We start from the raw sequence: 20406 nt of genomic DNA, 5'->3' as shown, positions 1-20406 counted from the left end.
TTCAGAGTCCATCCGTACATCAAAATTGGTTGCACCGAAATGTTTTCTATATTTGTGCTTAAGCGTGTGAAAGAATTGGGAGGAGAAAAATCGTTGATCAATGTTTTCCAGTATTTGGACCGATGTCTGCTAATAGTACCAAGATAAGATGATAGTGGGCAACGTAAAGAAACTTCATCTTGTTGTAAACTATACGGCGAAGTTAAAGAATTGTCGAATTATTTCAGGAAAGTGTAAATTAGTAGTTGAATAGTAGGATTGAACGTCAAAACGCCCCCCCCCCCCCCACCGCAGTCACGTTTTACACAAGGTGGGAACAGCGGCAATTTTTCCGTTGCCCCCAGCGGAAAAAAATCTCCGTTACATCCGACGTAAAAACTTGGCAGTTGGACAGGTCTTTTTGACTTTTTTACGGTATTATGATCAAATAAACATGGCTCTGTGACATGCGCGATTGCGCATCTCTACTTACACGTCACTGACAAGACCAAGACAGTAAAGTCATCTAGGCACTAATAGTGTTGATGTCGAGACTGACTACCGAACGTGGTTGGCCACGTTACTAACGTTAATACACGGCGCGTGACTTGGAGTTTTTCGATTAGCGATTAATTTGTCGATTAATCAAATAATCGAATGTCTTTCAATTTGAGTGATTAATCGATTTTTAAAATTTCAATGAACTGTTTGATCTATTGCTTACCACCGACTAAGTAATCGAAAAGTTAAATATTCCCAGGTCCCAGGACAAATTTTTGAAAATCAGCACAAAACCTCTAACAATTTCAGCCTCAAGTCTCAAGAAGGCCGATATTATCTGGGGAACCAGGATTCCAGGAGAGAATACGGAAATGATTGTGCCGAAATTTGCTAAATTATCATCGAAAGTTTTTAGCATACCTACGTGACTTTTGATTCTCGAATTCGACACAATGCTGATCTGTACGTGGGAACCTGGGATCCGACCGTGCATCAGGTCATTATTTTGAAAACTTCTCTTTTCAGAATATGCACATTAGTCAATTACTGGCTTTATTATCATCTGAAAATTCGATTAATAATTCATCTAAAAATTCGATTGATCGATTAATCATCTAATCAAAAAAATCTAGCGGGACTTAAAAGTGGTGGCGTGTCACAAGAGATAGATGGCGTGTCGCAAGCAACAAGGAACAGCGAACTGATACTTGGAATTGATATACAAAGCTTTAGACAAAGAAAAAATAGGGAAAATAGAGCGATCCTATCGATTGACAAGGGTGGTTGTCATGGACTAAAGGAGGAAATGGTGTACTAATACTAACCATCAGCGGGCTGATTGTTGAAATTTATAGACAAAGCTATAGACAAGGAAGACGTAGGGGGTATGGAGCGATCTTATTGGTTGAAATGTGTGGCTCTTATAGACTAAAGGAGAAAATGTTGGACTAACTGTCAGGTTTCTCGTGGGTTGCCGTTCGTTAGTCTATTACCTACTGCCTTTGTCTATTGCAACCGCACCAGCTTCCACCAATACTGCCGTGCTAAGAAAGAACGCCGTACGAACATTCGAGAGTTGCCAAATTTCCCTTGATTAAACATGTATTTTTGACAGCATTAATGCATATTTTTCCTTGAAATTTTCAGATTTGTTAGATTATATTGCGTGCAAAATGTTCTGAAAATGTTGGAAAATAATATTAACAATTTTCCCAGTAATTTTGGTTTCTATCGGAGGAAACTTGGCAACGTCTGAGGGTTCATACGGCGTTTTTCCTCAGCACGGTAGAATAGGTTCCTTCCATATCCCTTTCGTCATCTTTGTCTATAGCTTTGTCAGTCAATTACAGTAATCGGCCCGCAGGTCCCTCATGGGTTGCCGTTAGGTAGTCTATTACTTACCTCATTTTTTCCGCTTCCTTCCACCAATAGGTCACTCCATTTTCTCTGTTTGTCTACTTTGTCGATGGCTCCTTTCTGTGGGTTTCAATGATCAATTCGGAGGGAGCATTAAGCGTTCTCCAGGTGGCGGGGTGGTAATTGCGTTGATTAGCGGTCCTAGCGCCCTAGGTGAGGCGCTGGCTGTGGAGTCGCGCCAATTGATCACCGCGGCATTTATCTGTGAGTGACCCAAATCCCGCGCCGGGGTCGCCTTGACCCGTTTTCGGCGCCCCGCAAAAATTCAAGTCCCGAGCCGCCCCGCAAGATCGTCGAGGGAATTCGGAACTCTCCGCCTCGCACTTGCCCGGTTGCGGAGGACATGGCAACGTCCCGCCGGTGGCAGGTCGCACAGTTGCTTTGATGACTTTTCACCTTAAATTTCCTTGGATCCCGGCAGTCCCGGGCCGCGCTGTTGTCTGCTACGGATCGAAGACGAGTCCACGATCATTGTTGCAGTCGAATCCCGCAATCTAGACAAATCGCCATGTGCCTAGTCAAATCGGATGTGTCTAGTCAAACCGTCATGTTTCTGGTCGGAACGCGATTTCTCAGAGGCCGGCCCCCTCATCAAATCTTTTTTTCTTCAAGTAAATCGGCTTTTGTCTGGTCAAATCGCTATTTGAACACCGGCTAGCGGGCTGATTTTTTAAATTGATACACAGAAAAAAAAGTATGGTAACATCTCCTATAAGTCTCCTTGATTTTTTATACAGTGATACAATTGAGTGAAAATAATCAGAATTTTAGTAGTAGCTACTAGAACTCTGGCGATACTTACTACAATATGGCAAATGCCACCATAGGGTGTGGTATTTATTACGATACACGGGTCACTGTGTCAGAGTATGGTAAAATCTACCATAATTTTTTTTTTCAGTGTAGACCACTGACAAAAGAAGAAGCCTTTCCTACCCCGGTAATCTAGGATTGCGCAAAAGGTCTAAGAAAATGTATGAGGATTGCGCGAAAAAGGCACAAGGATTGCGCGAATACCTGAACATCTGCTTCAGGAATGCGCGAATTTAAAATGAAGTTAATTTAAGGTAGAAATTTGGCAAGACGGGAAACATTTTGAAAATAAAGCCATTTTTATGTGAACGCTAGCTTAGGTTAGTTTGTTAACGAATCATCGGTGTCTCCCTTCTGATGATAAATGAAGTGAAAAGATTTAATAATGGTCGTACGTATGAAGAACTTTACTAACTTTTCTCGGAAAAATATTAGATCGGAAAAAACGAGGCAACGTCGAAATGCTCATACGACGTCTAAACACAGCATGGGCCTTTCAAGCTCTATTATTCGATGCTGCGATTATTATTCGAGCGCGAGTTCGAGTAATCGCTTCAAACACAGTGCGGCCGGCATTAAGCATATATTAGCGCCTGCGAGACTGTGGGAATACTTCACGCATTGTGCCAAACAGTGCGGTCGGCTCAAAGCCCATATCGGCGCCTACAAGACTGCATGGATACTTCTCGGATTGCGCCGAACACAGTGCAGTCGGTCAGTTGACGTGAAACGCATATTAGAGCCTATAAGGCTGTAGGAATGTTGTAGGACTGCGTGTTACCATTATTGACTTTCTGGCCCAGTTCGTACCATAATTAAAGGGAAAATATGTATCCTCATTGCAACGATTCGGAAACTCGGATGATATTTAATTTTTTTTTTTTTTTTTGTTACATTAAAAGAAAATAGAACGAACGAAAACGTCGCGTCGAAATTTTCGATACCCGTCAAAAATGTTTTGATACTGATGTGCTGTAATTGATGTGCTCCATAAACATCACTCGTCGTTCCTTAAGCTTTATATTTTTCGATTATAAATAGGGCTGTGGACTTTTTATTCCCTCAGCAACTTCTTAGGAGATTGTATTTCGACGACTACATTGCAATTTAAGAATAGATCCGCCAAGTACTGTCAATCTTTATTATTCAGAGTAGGTAAACTCAGAAATTTCAGAGTAGGTTGAACTGCCAACTGAGGCAAAATAAATCACTTTTCGCTTATTTTCTTTTTCTCCCAGATTAACATATTGTTTGAACCCCATGCTTAACACCACACGCAGGAACTTTTAATGGTATTTAGCGGAATGTTACTTTTTATGAGACGCTACGAGCGTACTTACATAATTTTAAGAGTTTAAATCGTCTTACTATAGGCTTCAATCATGCGTTATATCGATAGATAAAGTCCTAAAATGTGTACCTTTGATTGCGACTTGGCTGAAAGTTGATAAAATCATGTAAACTTTATGAGCAATCTTGCAACTTGGCCAGTTGAAATGGAATAGATATGACAACCGCACAGCTTCTCGAAATCTCATCGCAAACTTTGCGTCATCTCCTGTTCAGTGCCCCGGCTTGGCCGACCGGCGCGGCGCACATACCAAATTTACTTTGTTGCAAAAGTATATTGCCACCAATTTTAACCCTTGCCTTCATTGCTGTTAGCATCAAATGACAGAGCGGGGAAGGGGGGGGGGGAATTATCGATCACTTCTATTCTCTCGAAAGGCATTAGGGAGGAATGTAGAAACGAGATTGCTGATGAGTATATAAATTCTCGCGACATGCTCCAAGCGCATCGTTGATGGAAGCTAGTGGGAGGGGGGGGGGGCAATGGTATTCAAAAATACGAAATTTTAGGTACTTAATTAAATTTTATCACCTGGAATTTCGTATTTTTGAACCTTGCCTGAAATTTGAGAACGTAATTTTGAACTTATTCTTAACTTACTGAGAAAAACTTCGAAAGAATCAGCTCATTTCACGGGAAATCGTATGACTTTTGAACTGACATATTTGGGGGCCCGAAACACCCCCATTTTAATTAGCTGGAGTATTTTTTACTAAAATGCGCTTATAATTTGGTAAATTTCTCCATTTTATTTCATTGTCTACAATAATTTGAACCGGAGTTATGATTTCTTGGAAGTAGGTCAAATTTGACCTTTGACCCATCATAACTCGTTCAGAAAATAAGATATTGATGTGCAGTTTGCGCCAAAATGCTTAGTTTTTGATGTTTTTTCTAATGAGGTATCACAAGATAGGGATTACCATTAGGAACCCCCCCCCCCCCCCGAGGGAGACTAAAAAGTTTTAACCCGCCCCCAGAAGATGATCGCCTTTGAGATAGAAACATTCTCTAAGTTTTGTTTTTTATCTCGAACCGTTCAAAAGTTAGAGGAGGGAGGTGGGAGCGGGACTTTCGGAACACCCTGTATGTCTCTTCTTCATTCAAATAAGACGAATTTTGCTGTTTTAGCTATTTCAGTGATATCTTTTAAAAGAGACTAGACGAATGGAGATGTTGCATGTGTGAGGGATTTGCGATTTGACTGTTGTTTCTTGTGTAAAAGTTCGCGAGAAACACGATGGTGCCACTGGTTTTCTCTGGAATCATCTCCCAAGCTCCAAAAAAGCTCTCAAAGTGAGGCCAAAATGGAGGGGATATCCCGCCCTACCCTGAGAGTCCACCTCTACATCAAAACAAACTCTCCTTGCAAAGATAGGGAGCAAATACATTGACAGGGCTGCCACTTTATTTGGGGACTCCAAAACTGAAAACACGGCAACCCTGCTAATGTATTTGCTCCCTATCTTTGCATGGAGAGTTTGTTTTGATGTAGAGGCGGACTCTCAGGGTAGGGCGGGATATCCCCTCCATTTTGGCCTCACTTTGAGAACTTTTTTTTGAGCTTGGGAGTTGATTTCAGAGAAAACCAGTGGCACTATCGTGTTTCTCGCGAACTTTTACATAAGAAACAGCAGTCAAATCGCAAATCCCTCACACATGCAACATCTCCATTTTGAGGGGATCTCGATCTCGAAAATTTGAGAGTTACGGCTCTCTTCGCTATCGCAGTAGAACGGTTGGGAGCGTGGATAAAAAATGCACGGAATTCGAATTTTGCTTCACAACAAGAATGATAAATGAAGGAGCCGCCGTGGGCGAGTGTGATTATCTAAATATACTCTGGCGCTATTATCTAACACCGTCAAGTCAAATAGTCATCGCAGCTATCGTACGTTGTCAGATGATCAGATCGGGTGGGGCTGTCGCATAATTTTTATATTTCTTTTACTCTCTATTTTTTTCTTTAAATTATTTTGAAAAGTAGATTTAGAATGAAAATGCCTGCATTTTTTCGTGATACCCTCAAAGTAGCCGAAAATTAAAGTCCATCTCAAACGAAGAATTCGCGTCAGTAGCTTTCGTGACGTCGCTCAGAGAATTGACCCGCGCTTGTCTCTTCACTATATGAGGTCGCAATTATTGTAAGTAAGTAAGTAAGTAAGTAAGTAAGTAAGTAAGTAAGTAAGTAAGTAAGTAAGTAAATAAATAAATAAATAAATAAATAAATAAATAAATAAATAAATAAATAAATAAATAAATAAATAAATAAATAAGGGATGAGCTGACCATTAGGCACCCTTTAAGAGCCAAGGCTTAATCTACATCTGCCGTCCTGCACCCCGAAGTTGGGCCGTGCTCCGTAGGTCGAAGGCTTAAAGACTATCTGGTAAGCATATGACCACAAAATAATTCCATGGTCCTTGATAACTACTATCGATAAAAATATCGAATTTACTTAGCCATTCGCCGAAAAGAGGAAAATGTACGCGCAAGTTAACCATTCAAAAGTTCAAGGTGAAACTTTGATCTGTCAAAATTAAGATTTGCTGGTTTAAGGCTGGGCCGCAAACCGATTTATGTTGCGGCCCTGAAGTCCGAAACCCGACCCCGGCGAGGAAGAGTTTTTTCTGTCTATACTTAATTCTTTCAGGTATCGAGACAAGCGTTATCTTAATAGGCCATGAATAGTGCGTAAGGGTATATATGGCATATTTGGTCGATATTTTGATCTTCTAATTTTTTAATGGGCCCGTATTCAAGGGATTTACAGCTACACCAAAATTAAAATGAAAAGCGCGAACAATTGCTAAAAGTTAACTTGAACCCCGTCTTCATCTTTTGCCTCTCTGAAGCTTGTTACTATAGTTATAAGAGCCCTCTTACCGGATGGTTTTGGATGTATTTTCAGGTGGCTCGTTGTATCAACAATATCACTCTTGAAGAGTGAAGGTGAAGGTTGAATTTCACTCCGTCTCTTTTTTCAATGCACACAGTTTCCGTTGAGCTCCTCTCCCGCAGAACTTGCTATCCACTCCTCCATACACCTGAGGGATGAACTCCATAAGAATGACTTACGGCTGTCAGCGAATTATTTTTGTCTTTGTTTGTGCGTCAAGCCAATCGCGCGATATAAATAATGATAAAACCGAAATGAAAATAAAAATGGAAATGAATAGAGACTTAGACACGAGGCAGCTGTCGGAAATGTCGGGGCACTAGTGTTTCCGCTCCACAAGTCGTAGATGTTGCCAATGATATTCTTCATACGAAAGCGGTGGATTTAAGTAAATGTACCCCTAAACTTGAGACATCCTTTCTATTCTAATAAAATAATTTTTAAGACCATCGATAGACAGGGTGAGGAAGGGGAGTAAGAGGAGTAAGAAACAACCTTTGGGGGCGCGCAGCGGCCAGGGGGCGGACCTCCTGGTTTGCAATTGCTGTTGTTCGCAGCTGCCTCTTGTAAACTTACATGAAATAATCTGCTGGAACACCAAGTCCCTGAGTCCTATAACAACGTTAACGATAAAACTTTAACTTTTGAAGTTAACGAAATTAATTAAAATTAAGTTGATAGAAGATTCAGTTAAAAGATAATAACGTTAACTTGTCGAGTTAAAGTGATAAAGATGGATGAATAACTAAAAGTATGTCACCTTTGTGAACCAAACTGGTTGGTTTCCTCCAGCAATGCAGCACGCTGCTCTTACAGAAGGAGGATCCATAGAACACCTCTGAATGATACGATCACGGTATGAGGTGGATTACGTCATCCACCGGGATTTCAAAGCAACGATATATTTCTTTCCTAGGTAGACATTTGGCGTGTTGCCTGCTTTTCTAATACCCATGTCCTGCCGAAGCGCGAACCGACGCGACGTCTACAGCCTACACTGAACAAAGCACTAACGAGTCAGTAATTTGCCTTCAATTTATAAAATAGGCAAAAATGGGCTCACACAGGAGGTGCAACTGTGGTATTCGTTCAGTGAGACAATATTACCTGAACTGTGGTCGCCTCAAGTGGTATTACTGGATCGTATTTTCTAAGAAATATGTCATACATGTCCTCTGATCAGAATTTTGATCAGAAAACGACTTGTGCAGCGCAGACGTCTTAAATGAACGTCTAAGACAGATATTACGGCTAGAGGGAACGGCGGCGGCTAGGCCTCACCCGTGCAGATCGATTTGGCAATAGCGCGCGGTTTGAAGTTTTGAAACAGAAATCTCGATTTAAACTATGCTAACCCACATCCTTACTCTCCTACTCCACACTCTCCACTATTCCCCCTCCTACCATTTCCCTGCTGTTTGCCTCTCCCTTTTCCTCAGACTAGTTTTTCTTTTTAACTAAGTTTTTTTTCCCATTTAATATTTCAACTTCATTCATTCCAATCTTCCATTTTCTAATAAAGTCATTTTGCTAGGAGTAAGTAGATAGGAGGGGAGTGGTTACCCCGCGCCTGGACGAAATCGCCGCATGTACGGGCAGAGTCGAAACAGGTACGACGCACAGTGGATCGAGTCAATTAGAAAGGTCGGACATGATTTTGTTGACTAAAACTGCAAATTTTGATGTGAATCTCGTCACATTTTAAAATTCAAAGGGTGCTAAAACAGGAAAATTTCACAGGGAAATCAATGAAACCACTTTCAGAACCTCAAAGTTTTGCATAAACGGAGTTATAAGCGTTTAAAGTTTCCAAATTTTGTCCGACCTCTCCTGTCGACTCGATCCACTGCGCGACAGCGCGTCTCGAACTATTCATTTCTTTAGATTTACAGAACTAAATTCATTATAAGCCAACTAAAATTCTTCCAAAAAGAGACGGGCACCGTCGTTTACAGCAGATATCTCTGAGGATTGTTGTGTCTGCGGGTAGATTTTGGAAACCACCTTAGTTAACGCATAACCCCCCCCCCCCCCCAAAAAAGAGAGAGGTGGATGGGAGAGGATGAGAAAAAAGAGGGGTGGAGGAGGGATGTGAATTTCGGGAACTGAGGGCGTAGATTACCACAGTTTGAGGAGAGAGGAAAATTTTTTTTTTTTTTTCATTCATTGCAAAGATTCCTCAATTTTGATTTTTGAGGGACAGTTACATATTCCAAATTTGCGTTTTTGTAGCAAATTCTGATTTTTCCGGGCTAAATCGTTCTTATCTAGAATATTTATCGGACTCGATGGTAAATCTACCTGGAACAAATTCTGTTTCTGGCAAACTGGCCGGCGTTGATCAAGGTATTGGAGTCTTACGATTCTCCCGGCTTTCCAATCTAGCTTCTTCCAATTTTAGTAACTGTGCTTATTTTCATCATGAAAATATTCAAGTTATTTGCACGGCTGAAGTATGCAATTTTTTGCATTTTAAATTACGCCATATAGAAACGATCGGGTAGATAATGCGATGATGTGTAAGAGAAGATCAGGGAAAGAAAGCACTGAGAGGCGGACCGGGACATTGTCTCCGTCCGTTGTTGTTAATTTCGGCTTATATGAACTTAATTAAATGTCAGTTATCAGAGGTAAAGGCGTAAAATTCCTGACGAACTGGCACACTCGTCTGCGTCTTCATTTGATTGGCAGTTGTCACCATCACTTGGCAGGGTGAATAAGAAAGAGGAAGATTTTGTTTCGTGGCCAGCATTGCCACACTGCTCGCAGCGATATTTTCACCCTTTTTAACGGAAATTTTAGAATGGGAAAATTACTTACGAAATTATTACAGAATCGAATTAATGTCTGAGGCATGCATGAACCGCGTTTAGCAGAAAGGAACCATGCCACATCAGCTATTGCCAAAGTTAACTGGGCAATTTAATTTTTTACAAGAGGACTTTTGTGCGGATTCCTTTAAACCATTTAAAAATACCTCGTACTATGAAGAAAATTCACTGAAATTTGTACAAAAAATCGCACAGCCGTTAAATCATGTAAAAATTAAATTACCCGATTAAATTTGGCAATAGCTGATGTGGCTTGCGTCCTTTCTGCTTCACGCGGTCCACATATAGTAGCAAAAATGGACGATTTACAAATGCAACAGGCTTCCATCTAGTGTTGACGGGAATATCGCCTTTCTAGAGGCACGCTGGATACAGATTGACCTCACGGACAGTGGAGTAAGAGATCGGTCATAAGATACGCAAAGCTTCTGGATTTTCGACTCCCCTCTCCCCTCTCCCCTCTCCCCTCTCCCCTCTCCCCTCTCCCCTCTCGTAACGTTTTGTGACGTAGGTCCTCATCCTACAACATGAAAAATAGAGTGGAGTAACTTTCTTCCCGATCCCCTCCCACCTGTAAAGAATCAGGTATTTTATGAATGGAACTTATGACATGAAATATTATCTATCTACCCAGGGCCGGATTTAAGCGGTGGTCACATGTGCCGCGACCTATGGCGGCAAATTTAGGGGCCTGCAAATTTTGCAATTTTTTTAAATGTAGGTATAACAAAAATCATATTCAGAAATAAAATTACATACGAGAAGAAGCGAAAAAATCTCTCATTTCCTGAGAGTATAGTAATTTCTCATTTTGTCGTCTTTCGGTGATACAAAAGATATCACCTTTAATAAGTCGAGTTAAGAGAGAAACCAAACACGCAATTTGGCCTGGAACGGTGCGGCGCAGAAAGCAATGATGACGAGGACTTGAGATGAAAAAGAGACCTTCTCGGCTTGGCGGTCAGCATGTAACACATATTAGCACCTACAAGACTGCGCAAATACTTCATGCATTGTGTTAAACACAGTACGGTCGGCGTGGAACGCCAAGCGCCTACGAGACTGCATGAATACTTCACGCATTGCGTCAAACATACTACGGTCGGCAGCGGTCGGCGCGAAACGCATAGCGCCCGCAAGACTGTAAGAATACTTCCCGCATTGCGCCAAATATGTACAGTGCGGTCAGCGCAGCGCGCGGCGGCGGAAGTTAAAATGATTTAACCTCATTTATGTTTGTTCTTTCATCATTTTTTCGTTCATTTCTTATAAATGAAAGGCCTTGTCCACACAGAGATAGGTTCACGGAACTTAACTTTCGCAAAAAGTTCCGTGAACTTTTTCTAGTAGTGTTGACAGGGCTTTCGCGAAAAATGTGTCCAACACGAGTAAACGTGTCTATTATTAGCGTATATAATTTAGGATAAAATAATGCCAATGTAAAAATTGACAATGCTGCGGCGCATTAGTGTCAGATTGCGTACCAGCTCACATGTTATACGTAGAAATGAATTATGCTAATTTTCCGTGTTTTTAAATTTCACTTTAGTTGGCAAACTGGCACTTGCGTAGCTCTTCGTTGCCCCAGCTAAGCTCTGCTCTTCGAGATTTCTGTGTTTGTCCCAATTTTTGTTTTTTTTACTAAAATACCTAGATTATTTTGTCAGGTTACATAAATTGTGAGAAATGTTGTGCTTTACTTAAATTGCTCGTGCTGATTATTAACGATAGAAGTCTCCAATGGTAGTTAATGATTTTTTACGAATGTTTCCAATGAAGTAACTCCACGTTGAAGATACTATGTCTACTTAAACATTTATCAGACAAATATATATTTCAGATTATTGTTTCAGATTTACATTTCCGGCGGATCCAGCAGATTGGCAACCTTGTTTTTCTCCATTTAAACTTATGGAAATGTATCGAATCTTGGAGGGGTTAAAACATCGTTAGAACATCGATTTTTGTTAGAGCACCTGCCCCCTCCAAGATTCGATACATTTCCATAGGCATTTAAATGAGAAAAAGAAGGTTGCCAATCTGCTGGATCCGCCAATGGTGAAATAACAATTAAATCGCAGGCGGAAGAAGCGCACAGCACCAAGGGGGAGGATTGGGCCGCAAAATGGTCGGAGGCGCACCCCCCCCCCCCCCCAGTTGATAAACAACTTTCGAAATTAAATGAACAAAAAAAAAATTGTGCTTTTGCTTTTTGGTGTTTTTTTTTCGCACGCGTTGCAAACCATGCCTCTGATGATTTGTTAAATTTTTTTACAGCTTTGTGGAATATTTCACGGAAATTTCCAATCTATTTTATGACTCATTTGACTCGTGCAACCCTGGGCTGTAGAACTCCGGCGCAGAGGAGGGGGAAGGGAGGCGATCGTAGGGGGTGGATGGCTCCGACGGAGCGGCGCGGTGTGGCGCGGCGCACAGTGGATCGAGTCAACGGGAGAGGTCGGACATGAAATTTTTTACTAAAACTGCAAATTTTTATGTTTAATTCGTCAAATTTTAAAAATTAAGGGGTGTTTATGGAAGAACAGTTCACGAGAAAACCAATAAAACCATTTTAAAAACTCAAAGTTTTGTATGTACGGAGTTATGAGCTTCTAAAGTTTCCAAATTTTGTCCGACCTCCCGTCGACTCGATCCACCGTGCGGCGGGACGTTACAGCAACGGCTTTTACAGGCATAGGCCGCATAGGCATACAATACATTCACGGAGGTGTGTAAATGTTTACAGGAGCACAAATGATGACGTCACAGTCTAATTTTATCACGACGACGGACGCGGCGCGACGCGACTTCGCGAGTCTAGAGACCTCAGTATTGAAGTTTCAAATTTTATGCTATCTCCCGCCCGGCCGCGACTCACAACAAATTGTTTTTCGGCACGGGTTGCCAAATTGTGCCGAAAAATACCTTCCACACTAAATCTAAATATAGAGCAAAATAAAAGTTTCGGGCGGTGATTAGCAGGTGGATCTATCTGCAGATAAAGTATTTGGAAAGCCCCTCACAGTGTTGAATGGATGATCGTGTTTTCAAAATCCCTTTTCTTTACGGCTGTCCTCCACTTGATGGTGTCAAATTCTGAATGCGATGATGTTTTAAAGACGAGGTTTAAAAATCTAACTCATTCATACTCAGCCAGCAAATTTAAGATGACGTGGCCGAGTCTTTAAGACAACCCGATTATATTTTATTTTCATTTCAATGTTAATGATGAAGACACTCATTACCAACCAGAGGCGGATCCAGCAATTTGGCAACACCGGATTTCCTTCATTTAAACCTATGCTAAATAATCGATTCTTGTCGGAGCACTTGGCCCCTCCAAGAATCGATACATTTCCATAGGTTTAAATGGAGAGAAGGCATTGTTGCCAGTTTGCTGGATCCGCCAATGTTACCAGCAATGTCGGATTGCAAGTTGCTCATTAAATACCTATCTACCTCATAGCCTCACACGGTATCATAGTCATTGAATCAGTGGCGTGCGGTCCGGATAAGCAAGGCAAGCACTGCTTGCCCAAAGATTTCAAACAAAAGAAGAAAATTACACCTATTTCATGTTGAACATTTTAGCAAATATAATTTATAAAAGGTGTTCAGTAAGTAAATTGCATTAAAAACAGAAAAAGAGAGAGACAGAAATACGTGTAGAGCCACAGCAGTGGGAAAGCAGCAGGGCGGATGGAGGTGGCGCAGCGCGCTGCGCGGCCCGAACACGGGCCAACCCATGCGCTGGAGAATCGCTTGCGATCAGCTGAGCGGAGAGCCACTGCTTGGCGGCGGAATCAAGGCGGGCGGGTAGAGCGGTACGTTCCGAGCCCGAGCCCTTCGCCGCGCGATCGCAGCTCGCTTCTCTTGGCCATCTCATGGCCCGTCACCGCAGCGCGCTGCTTCTGCCTCCGATGCGCTATCTTGTTCCCTCTTTCCGTCGCGGTTGTAATTGCTCCTCCGGAGCAAATGCCCTTAAATTCTATAAAATTTCGCTCACTCGGATCTAATTGCTGATGAATTAGACAATTCTGAATCATGTTTTAAGTGCAGAAAGCTAATCTTTGGGGAAATTTAAGTAACTCAAAAAATTCTTAAAGCAAAATTAGGAGTTAAGAGCATGGAGCCGTCCTCCAATGATCAATAACATTCGAAACAAGTTGAGTAAACGAAATCATAAGTAAGAGAGAAAGAAATAAAGCCACAGTTTTTCAAGACGTTCCATCAGATTTCTTCCGAAAAACAGAGCATATAGAGTAAAATTTTAAGAATTTTCTAGGGAGGCTAGAGGGAGGAGGAAGGGAAAGAGACTACGTTAATCCCCCCCCTCCCCCCGGATGGCGAACGCTACAGCTTGCCCTGTCACCGAACCCACCGCACGCCACTGCATTGAATGGTTTCTAGACTAAGCTTCCACATTGCCTTTAAATTACATACTTTTACTGCCATGGGTTTTCTTTCCACCTCGTATCCCAAACCCCATGACTCTAAATTATGGACGCAATTATCCATACTCTAGGAGAGTAAGTAGCAATCTCTACAAATTATTACCAGGGCTCCTCATTGACACGATTGCCAAAAAATGACTTTAATATTCGATGATGACTTTTATAAATTTGCTTCACACGAGAGCGCAGTCACATCCCTTTATTACCGTTTTAAAATCGCATGAAATGGATCAAATCCGCAACAGTTCCGGTTGATAAACCGTATCAAATACACAATATGGCTCAGAGAATAAAGCAATTACAATTTTGAGACGGATTTTTTTTTTTTTTTTTTTTTTTTTTGTAGATTATTCTGTAAAAAAATATTATCCTAATACTTAATGATGCTCGCTGTATTGCAGTTTTGGAAAGGAATGAAACATCATGAATTAATTTACGCACCTGCCTTTTAGAAGGTATGCAAGGTACCAGGACATAGGCAAAGGCAAGGTATAGAAGGTATGCTCGACGTATGCAAGTCGGGGGCCCTCCGGCCATTGTGCATGGCTTGTGAACTTTTTTAAAACTTTCTCCACGGCCTTGTCTTGACGGGACGTTTTCATGGGATGTGTCCCAAGTCTGAATCGTGCGAATGAAACTTCTGGGATTTTTCCCAGTTACCGTCCCCACGTTATGCGGCTCATACGGTCCTGCGACAAGTTTGCGCGGGAAGATAAGTTCGTAAAAATGGAGTGTTTAACCGGGATTAAAATAGTAATTGAAAACGATTGACAAGTAGACCCATTATTTTAACTAAACAAACACGAACAGTGGAGTAACCAACAAAATATCGTATAGTTAGCTTTCACTTATTCCTCTCTCAGTTGGTCCTAGGGGTACAAGGACCATACTTGTTACTGGGGAAAATATAGATTAATTCAATATTTTTTTCCAATCGCAAGTGAGATTTTTCCCTGAGACAAATCCCATGAAACGTCCTGTGGAGACAAGGCCTAAAAACTTCTTTTCGTAATTAGTACTTACCGTTAATTCCCCACAATTTCACTATCGACGAACATCGATCTTGCGGGTGCGATACGCTTCATTATGACGTAATCACTGATATTTTGTGTAGAAGAAGCGCACGAAGATTGTGAGACAGTGCGACAACCGTGATCTAAGCCGAGGTTATTTTAAACGTTGTTCCTTGTTTTGCACCGTAGATTCTCGCAAGTTTTGTGTTTCAAGCCCCCTCCTTCAACTCCTAACTCCCTTCAAGAGAGATTTAGAAGATAAGGAAAAGAGGAGAAAAACTATATTCAAAAGTAGGAGAAGAAAATAAAGAATACATGGCCGTTCTATTCGAACACGTATGCTACGAGGTACCGGCAACCTACTCAAAGGCCACTTGCCCCCTGCCACCGGGGAATGAGAATATAAAAGAAAGAGGAAGGAGAAAAAAAGAGAGGAGGATACAGGAAAGAAAAACGAGAAGAAGATAAGAGTAAAGAGGAGGAGGAGGAGAAGATGAAGAGGAATTGGTTAAGACAAAGAAGAAAAATAAAGGAGAAATGAAACAGAGGAAGATAAAGAAAATGATGAAGAAGAAAGGGGAGAGAAGAATTGCGATGAGAAAGAGGTGGAAATGGTCTCATTACCTTACACTTGCAAGCTTACTTGGAACACATACGAAATAACTTTTTATCAACGCGGAAAAGGCTATTCCATCGTCATGTCAATTTGCCTTTAATTTGTATTGTAGGCAATATAAGCTCCCACTTGGTTGAATAGTGGTACAGTTATAAAATAGCACGCTCACTCGGAGTGCAATAAAAAATTAATTTTTATCAAATCGGAAGACGTTTTTCAATACCATGTCAGTTCGCCTTCAATTCCAGTCTAGGCATCACGAGCTCCCACGTGGTCGAATAGTGGTATCATCGTGAAATAGCGAGCCTATTCTGAACACATTCAAAATAACTTTTTATCAAAGCGAGAGGTTACTTTATCGTCATGTTAGTTTGCCCTCAATTTTTAGTGTAGACAACATGAGCTCCCACTCGGTCGAATGGTAGTATCTTCGTGAAATGGCTATTTTATTCAAAACACACCACAAAAATAGCTTTTTATATTGAAAGTCTCTTGGCGGAAACATGTTACAATAGGCCACCAGAACAGCGTATCAAAAGTGTACCAGAATCGGCTGTCCGTCAAAGTCACCATCTTGAAGAGAGGCGGGCTGGGGGGCCAAAATGCGCCGCTGGCGACCGAATTTTCGCTTAGGTAGGTATATCTCAAAAACAATCAATCCTACGGGAAAATTTCTGTGGACTTTTTACTAAGAGTACAAAATTTAAAAAGGTACTCGTATTATATTTCTAAACCTAAAACTACACTTGACTAGGAAAGCAAACTACCGAATCAAAATAGGTTATCAAGTTGAATTCGTCAAGATAGTTAAGGTCAAATTGGACAGTTTTCGCGGAATCGCCCACTTGCGTTTCAAGCCGACCAGCATCGCAATGCGCAATGTGTGAAGTATTCCTCCACGCTTGAAGGCGCTAATACACTTTTCTGCCGACCAGCGGCCGCACTCATTGTCAGTTAGGTGCAATGCGTGAAGTATTCCTGCACTCTTGTAGGTGCTAATATGCGTTTAGCGTTGGCTAGCGACCGCACTATGTTTGGCGCATCGCTGGTAGAGGCTTAGTGAAGTAATAGGGAACCAGTGGGCTCTTGCTTCCGTTCAAATTATTATTCAGTGATGATGACTTACAGGGTTTTGAAACGGGATTGGATTTATGGAGATCGTTATCTTGAGGAGGCTGCAGTCTACGTGGTGAATTCCGGAAGGGAGAAAAGGGGGCTTTCGAGGTTAGAGGAGAGGAAAGGGAGGCAGAGGATCTACAAGGGAAGGAGGAGGATATATTATGGGAATTTCGGACAGCACGGAGACAGCAATAACAATGCAATAACATGTATATCAAGTTGGTTGGTTTAAGAGGCTAACCTGAACCAGAGACAAGACGGGAAGTGAATACCGCGGGAAATAAGAAGTAAAAAACTTAAGTGGAAGTTGGAAACCGGAAGTAGAAAGTGAAAACCGGTAATAGGAAGGGATGACCTATAAAGTGGACAGATTAGGTCAACCAGATGTGGGAAGTAAAAACCGAAAAAGAGCATTCCAATGTCGCTGACCTTGCAAACATAAAGGATCATCTAAACTAGTTTCACCTCTACTCCCAATAAACTATGAATCCAAGACGAAAATTACCGTCGCAAAGTTTACTTTATGCAAAGAATGTACCTAAGTTGCACAATCCCAGCAACATTGAAATGCTCTTAGTTCCTTTTTGCAAAATGCGATCCAATTGGTTGTTGCTGCAAAAAAATAGTTTCCCACAACCTGCTATACAATGCTCCAGTGACCATGTAAGTTGACCCGAGCACTAACTTTTCGGGAAGAAAGCCTTTCCCCTGCCTGGTTTCTCACTTAATATCCGCCGAGTTTCGCATATCTTCCGTTTCTCCTCATCGCAGCTTCCATCAAACCGCAAATGCCCGGAAACTAGGACCGCACATCTTATCTGATAAAATCGTTCGCCCTTTAGACCGATTCTGGGAGGTTAGGCTAGACTAGTCGATGATTCAACTGTTGATCTAATTTCATTACGTGAACGTAAAAGAAAAACGGGGTAAAAAATCACTAATGTGTGATCAATTTTCAAGGACAATTCTGTAATTTCTCTTACGATTTTAAATAGATTAAAACGCGTAATATCGAAAATCTAAGCTCAGATTCGGATTCCTCGTGAAAAATTGATGAGATTTCATGTATCATATGTTAAAATAGCGTGAAGGAAAAAGGTTTAACGACGCGTATAGATTCTGTCATACTACCCGTTTGAACTACGCCGCCGCGCCGGTCGCCCGAGATGCAACCGAATGGTGAGGCGCCGGCCGGCGCTAAGCAAGCGTTCGGTTTCGTCCCGAGGAATTCCTCACGATAAATTCTTATTCTTCCTCCTCCGCTGACCCACTGAGCACTACCCATGTTGCCACGTTGGATTCATATGCTCGAATCAGTATGTCTGCGTTACGTCTCTTTCCTTCACGCTATGCTCGGATATGATACATGAAATTGTATCAATTTTTAACGAGGAATCCGAATCTGAACTTCGATTTTGGGTATCACGCGTTTTAAGTCAAATTTTCCAAATTTGAAAATCTGAAATGACTGACGTGGCTTAAAATGCCATCTCAGCTCGTGTTCGATGGATTTTCCTGAAATTCGGTGTCAGGGTATGATTCATGAAATCGCATCGATTTTTTACGAGGAATCCGAATCTGAACTTCGATTTTGGGTATCACGCGTTTTAAGTAAACATTTTCAACTTCAAAAATCCGAAATGACTGAAGTGGCTTCAAATGCCATCTCGGCTCCTGTTCGATGGATTCTCCTGAAATTCGGTGTCAGGGTATGATACCTACATGAAATCGCATCGACTTTTTACGAGGAATCCGAATGTGAGCTTCGATTTTGGGGATCACGCGTTTTAAATCAAAATCTGTCAAAATTCAAAACATTCAAAATTCGAAAATCCGAAATGGCTTAACATGCTATGTCGGCTCTTGTTCGATGGATTTTTTTGAAACTCGGTGTCTGAGGGTATTTTTCGACCGGAAACTCGAATTTTTACTATGTTTAAAAATTCTCAAATCCAAGATGGCGGACGTGGCCTAAAATGCTATGTCGGCTCCTGTTCGATGGATTTATGGCGCCCCCTTACTACATGCCTACTCTTGTATTTCTGTACAGCCGCAAATTTAGGGTCAAGGGGCGCCTGACCGTCTGTGGACCAGGTGGAGTTTTTGTCCTGAAAATTTAACTTTAGACGGCAATTCTCTTTATATTTTGTCTATGGTTTTTATGCCCCCCCCCCCTTTCTCGCGGACTCTCTTTTAACTTTTCTTGCCTCCTTTTTCCCTCCATTTCCCCCCTTCTTCCTTGCTTTCCCGGCCCAACCTTGTTTCCTTTTCCTTTTTTCCCCTTGTCCTTTCTTCCCTTTTTTTCCTTTTCCTTTTCCCCTCTTTTTTCCCTCTCTTCTTCTTTCGTGGCGCCCCCCAAAGGCTGGCGCCCGTGTGAGCCGCACGCCCTGCACACGCCCTAAGTCCGGGCCTGAAGAAATGGATAACCCGGAGCGGAAGAGAGAATCGGAGGAGGAAAGTAATGACCGGAATTTGAATGTGATAATCGGAAGTTGAATGTGATAACCGGAAGTTAAATGCAATGACTGGAAGTTGAATGTAATAACCGGAAAAAGGGAGTGAAAACTGGAAATAGTAATTGGAAACCGGAAAGGGAAGTGAAAATCGGAAGTTGGAGGAGAATACCGTAAATAAGTAATTAATCGGTAGTAATAAGGGGAAACGGGAAGTGAAAGTCAATCGCCGCATTATTATTCTACAGATAACATGAATTTAAATTAAAGGAAAAAAACTGATTTATTACTCAAACTAAACGAGTTGACGGTGTTGCATCAACAATAATAAAGAATTTTTTTTTTTTTTTTTTTTACTTGCATTATCATTTCACAAATTTACAGGATGAATTTACATAGTACTTAAAAAAAAAAAAAAAAAACACTGCATGATATATTTCAATTTAAAAGAAGCGCCCGTTGCGTCGTTGTTCCCGCGCTTTACAAAGATTCACCAAAAACCGGTCTCACAGATGCATGATGCATTGTCTTTGGACGGAAATATGTAAACAACGTGACTTTAGTGTGAATCTTTTCTTTATGCACTTTTTGGTGGTTTTCATCAAATTCCATTGGCTTAATCTCAGATGTTGGAGTGTTTATGTGTAATATATTTTCCGTGAAAATCCAAATTACCACTTGGCCCAAATCATTTCGTTCCCATGGAAAATGAGGAACTTAAGTATTCAGGCATATTTTGCAGGTTAATCTCGGAAAAGTTTCTATGCTGTGTTTCTGTCAAAAAAATTGACTGGCAGGTTTGTCCTCTTCAACGCAATTCTTGCTATTAAATTCTCTACTTATAGCTTTTTCCAAGTTTCAAAGGTCGGTCTAATGCTCAGACTCTTGCTTGCATGCACCAATGCTAGAACAGTTATCATCGTCAACCCTTCTTGGTTTCTAATGATTCGTATGGTTTCGA

General features: G+C 41.4%; 1 protein-coding gene across 1 annotated transcript in view; it reads left to right on the top strand.

Moving 5' to 3' along the window:
* The first annotated feature begins 5852 nt into the window (after positions 1 to 5852).
* The window catches only part of LOC109044791 (protein-lysine N-methyltransferase EEF2KMT), a 20912-nt gene continuing 6358 nt past the window's right edge, over positions 5853 to 20406 (top strand). Inside the window, exon 1 of the mRNA XM_072305303.1 lies at positions 5853 to 5951. Coding sequence (XP_072161404.1) covers positions 5853 to 5951 — 99 coding nt within the window. The remainder of the gene's footprint in view (positions 5952 to 20406) is intronic.

Source organism: Bemisia tabaci, chromosome 1, assembly GCF_918797505.1.
Source record: "Bemisia tabaci chromosome 1, PGI_BMITA_v3".
Taxonomy (NCBI): Eukaryota; Metazoa; Arthropoda; class Insecta; order Hemiptera; family Aleyrodidae; genus Bemisia; species Bemisia tabaci.
The sequence above is the reverse complement of the archived record's forward strand: the minus strand, read 5'-3'. Positions and strand labels throughout refer to the sequence as shown.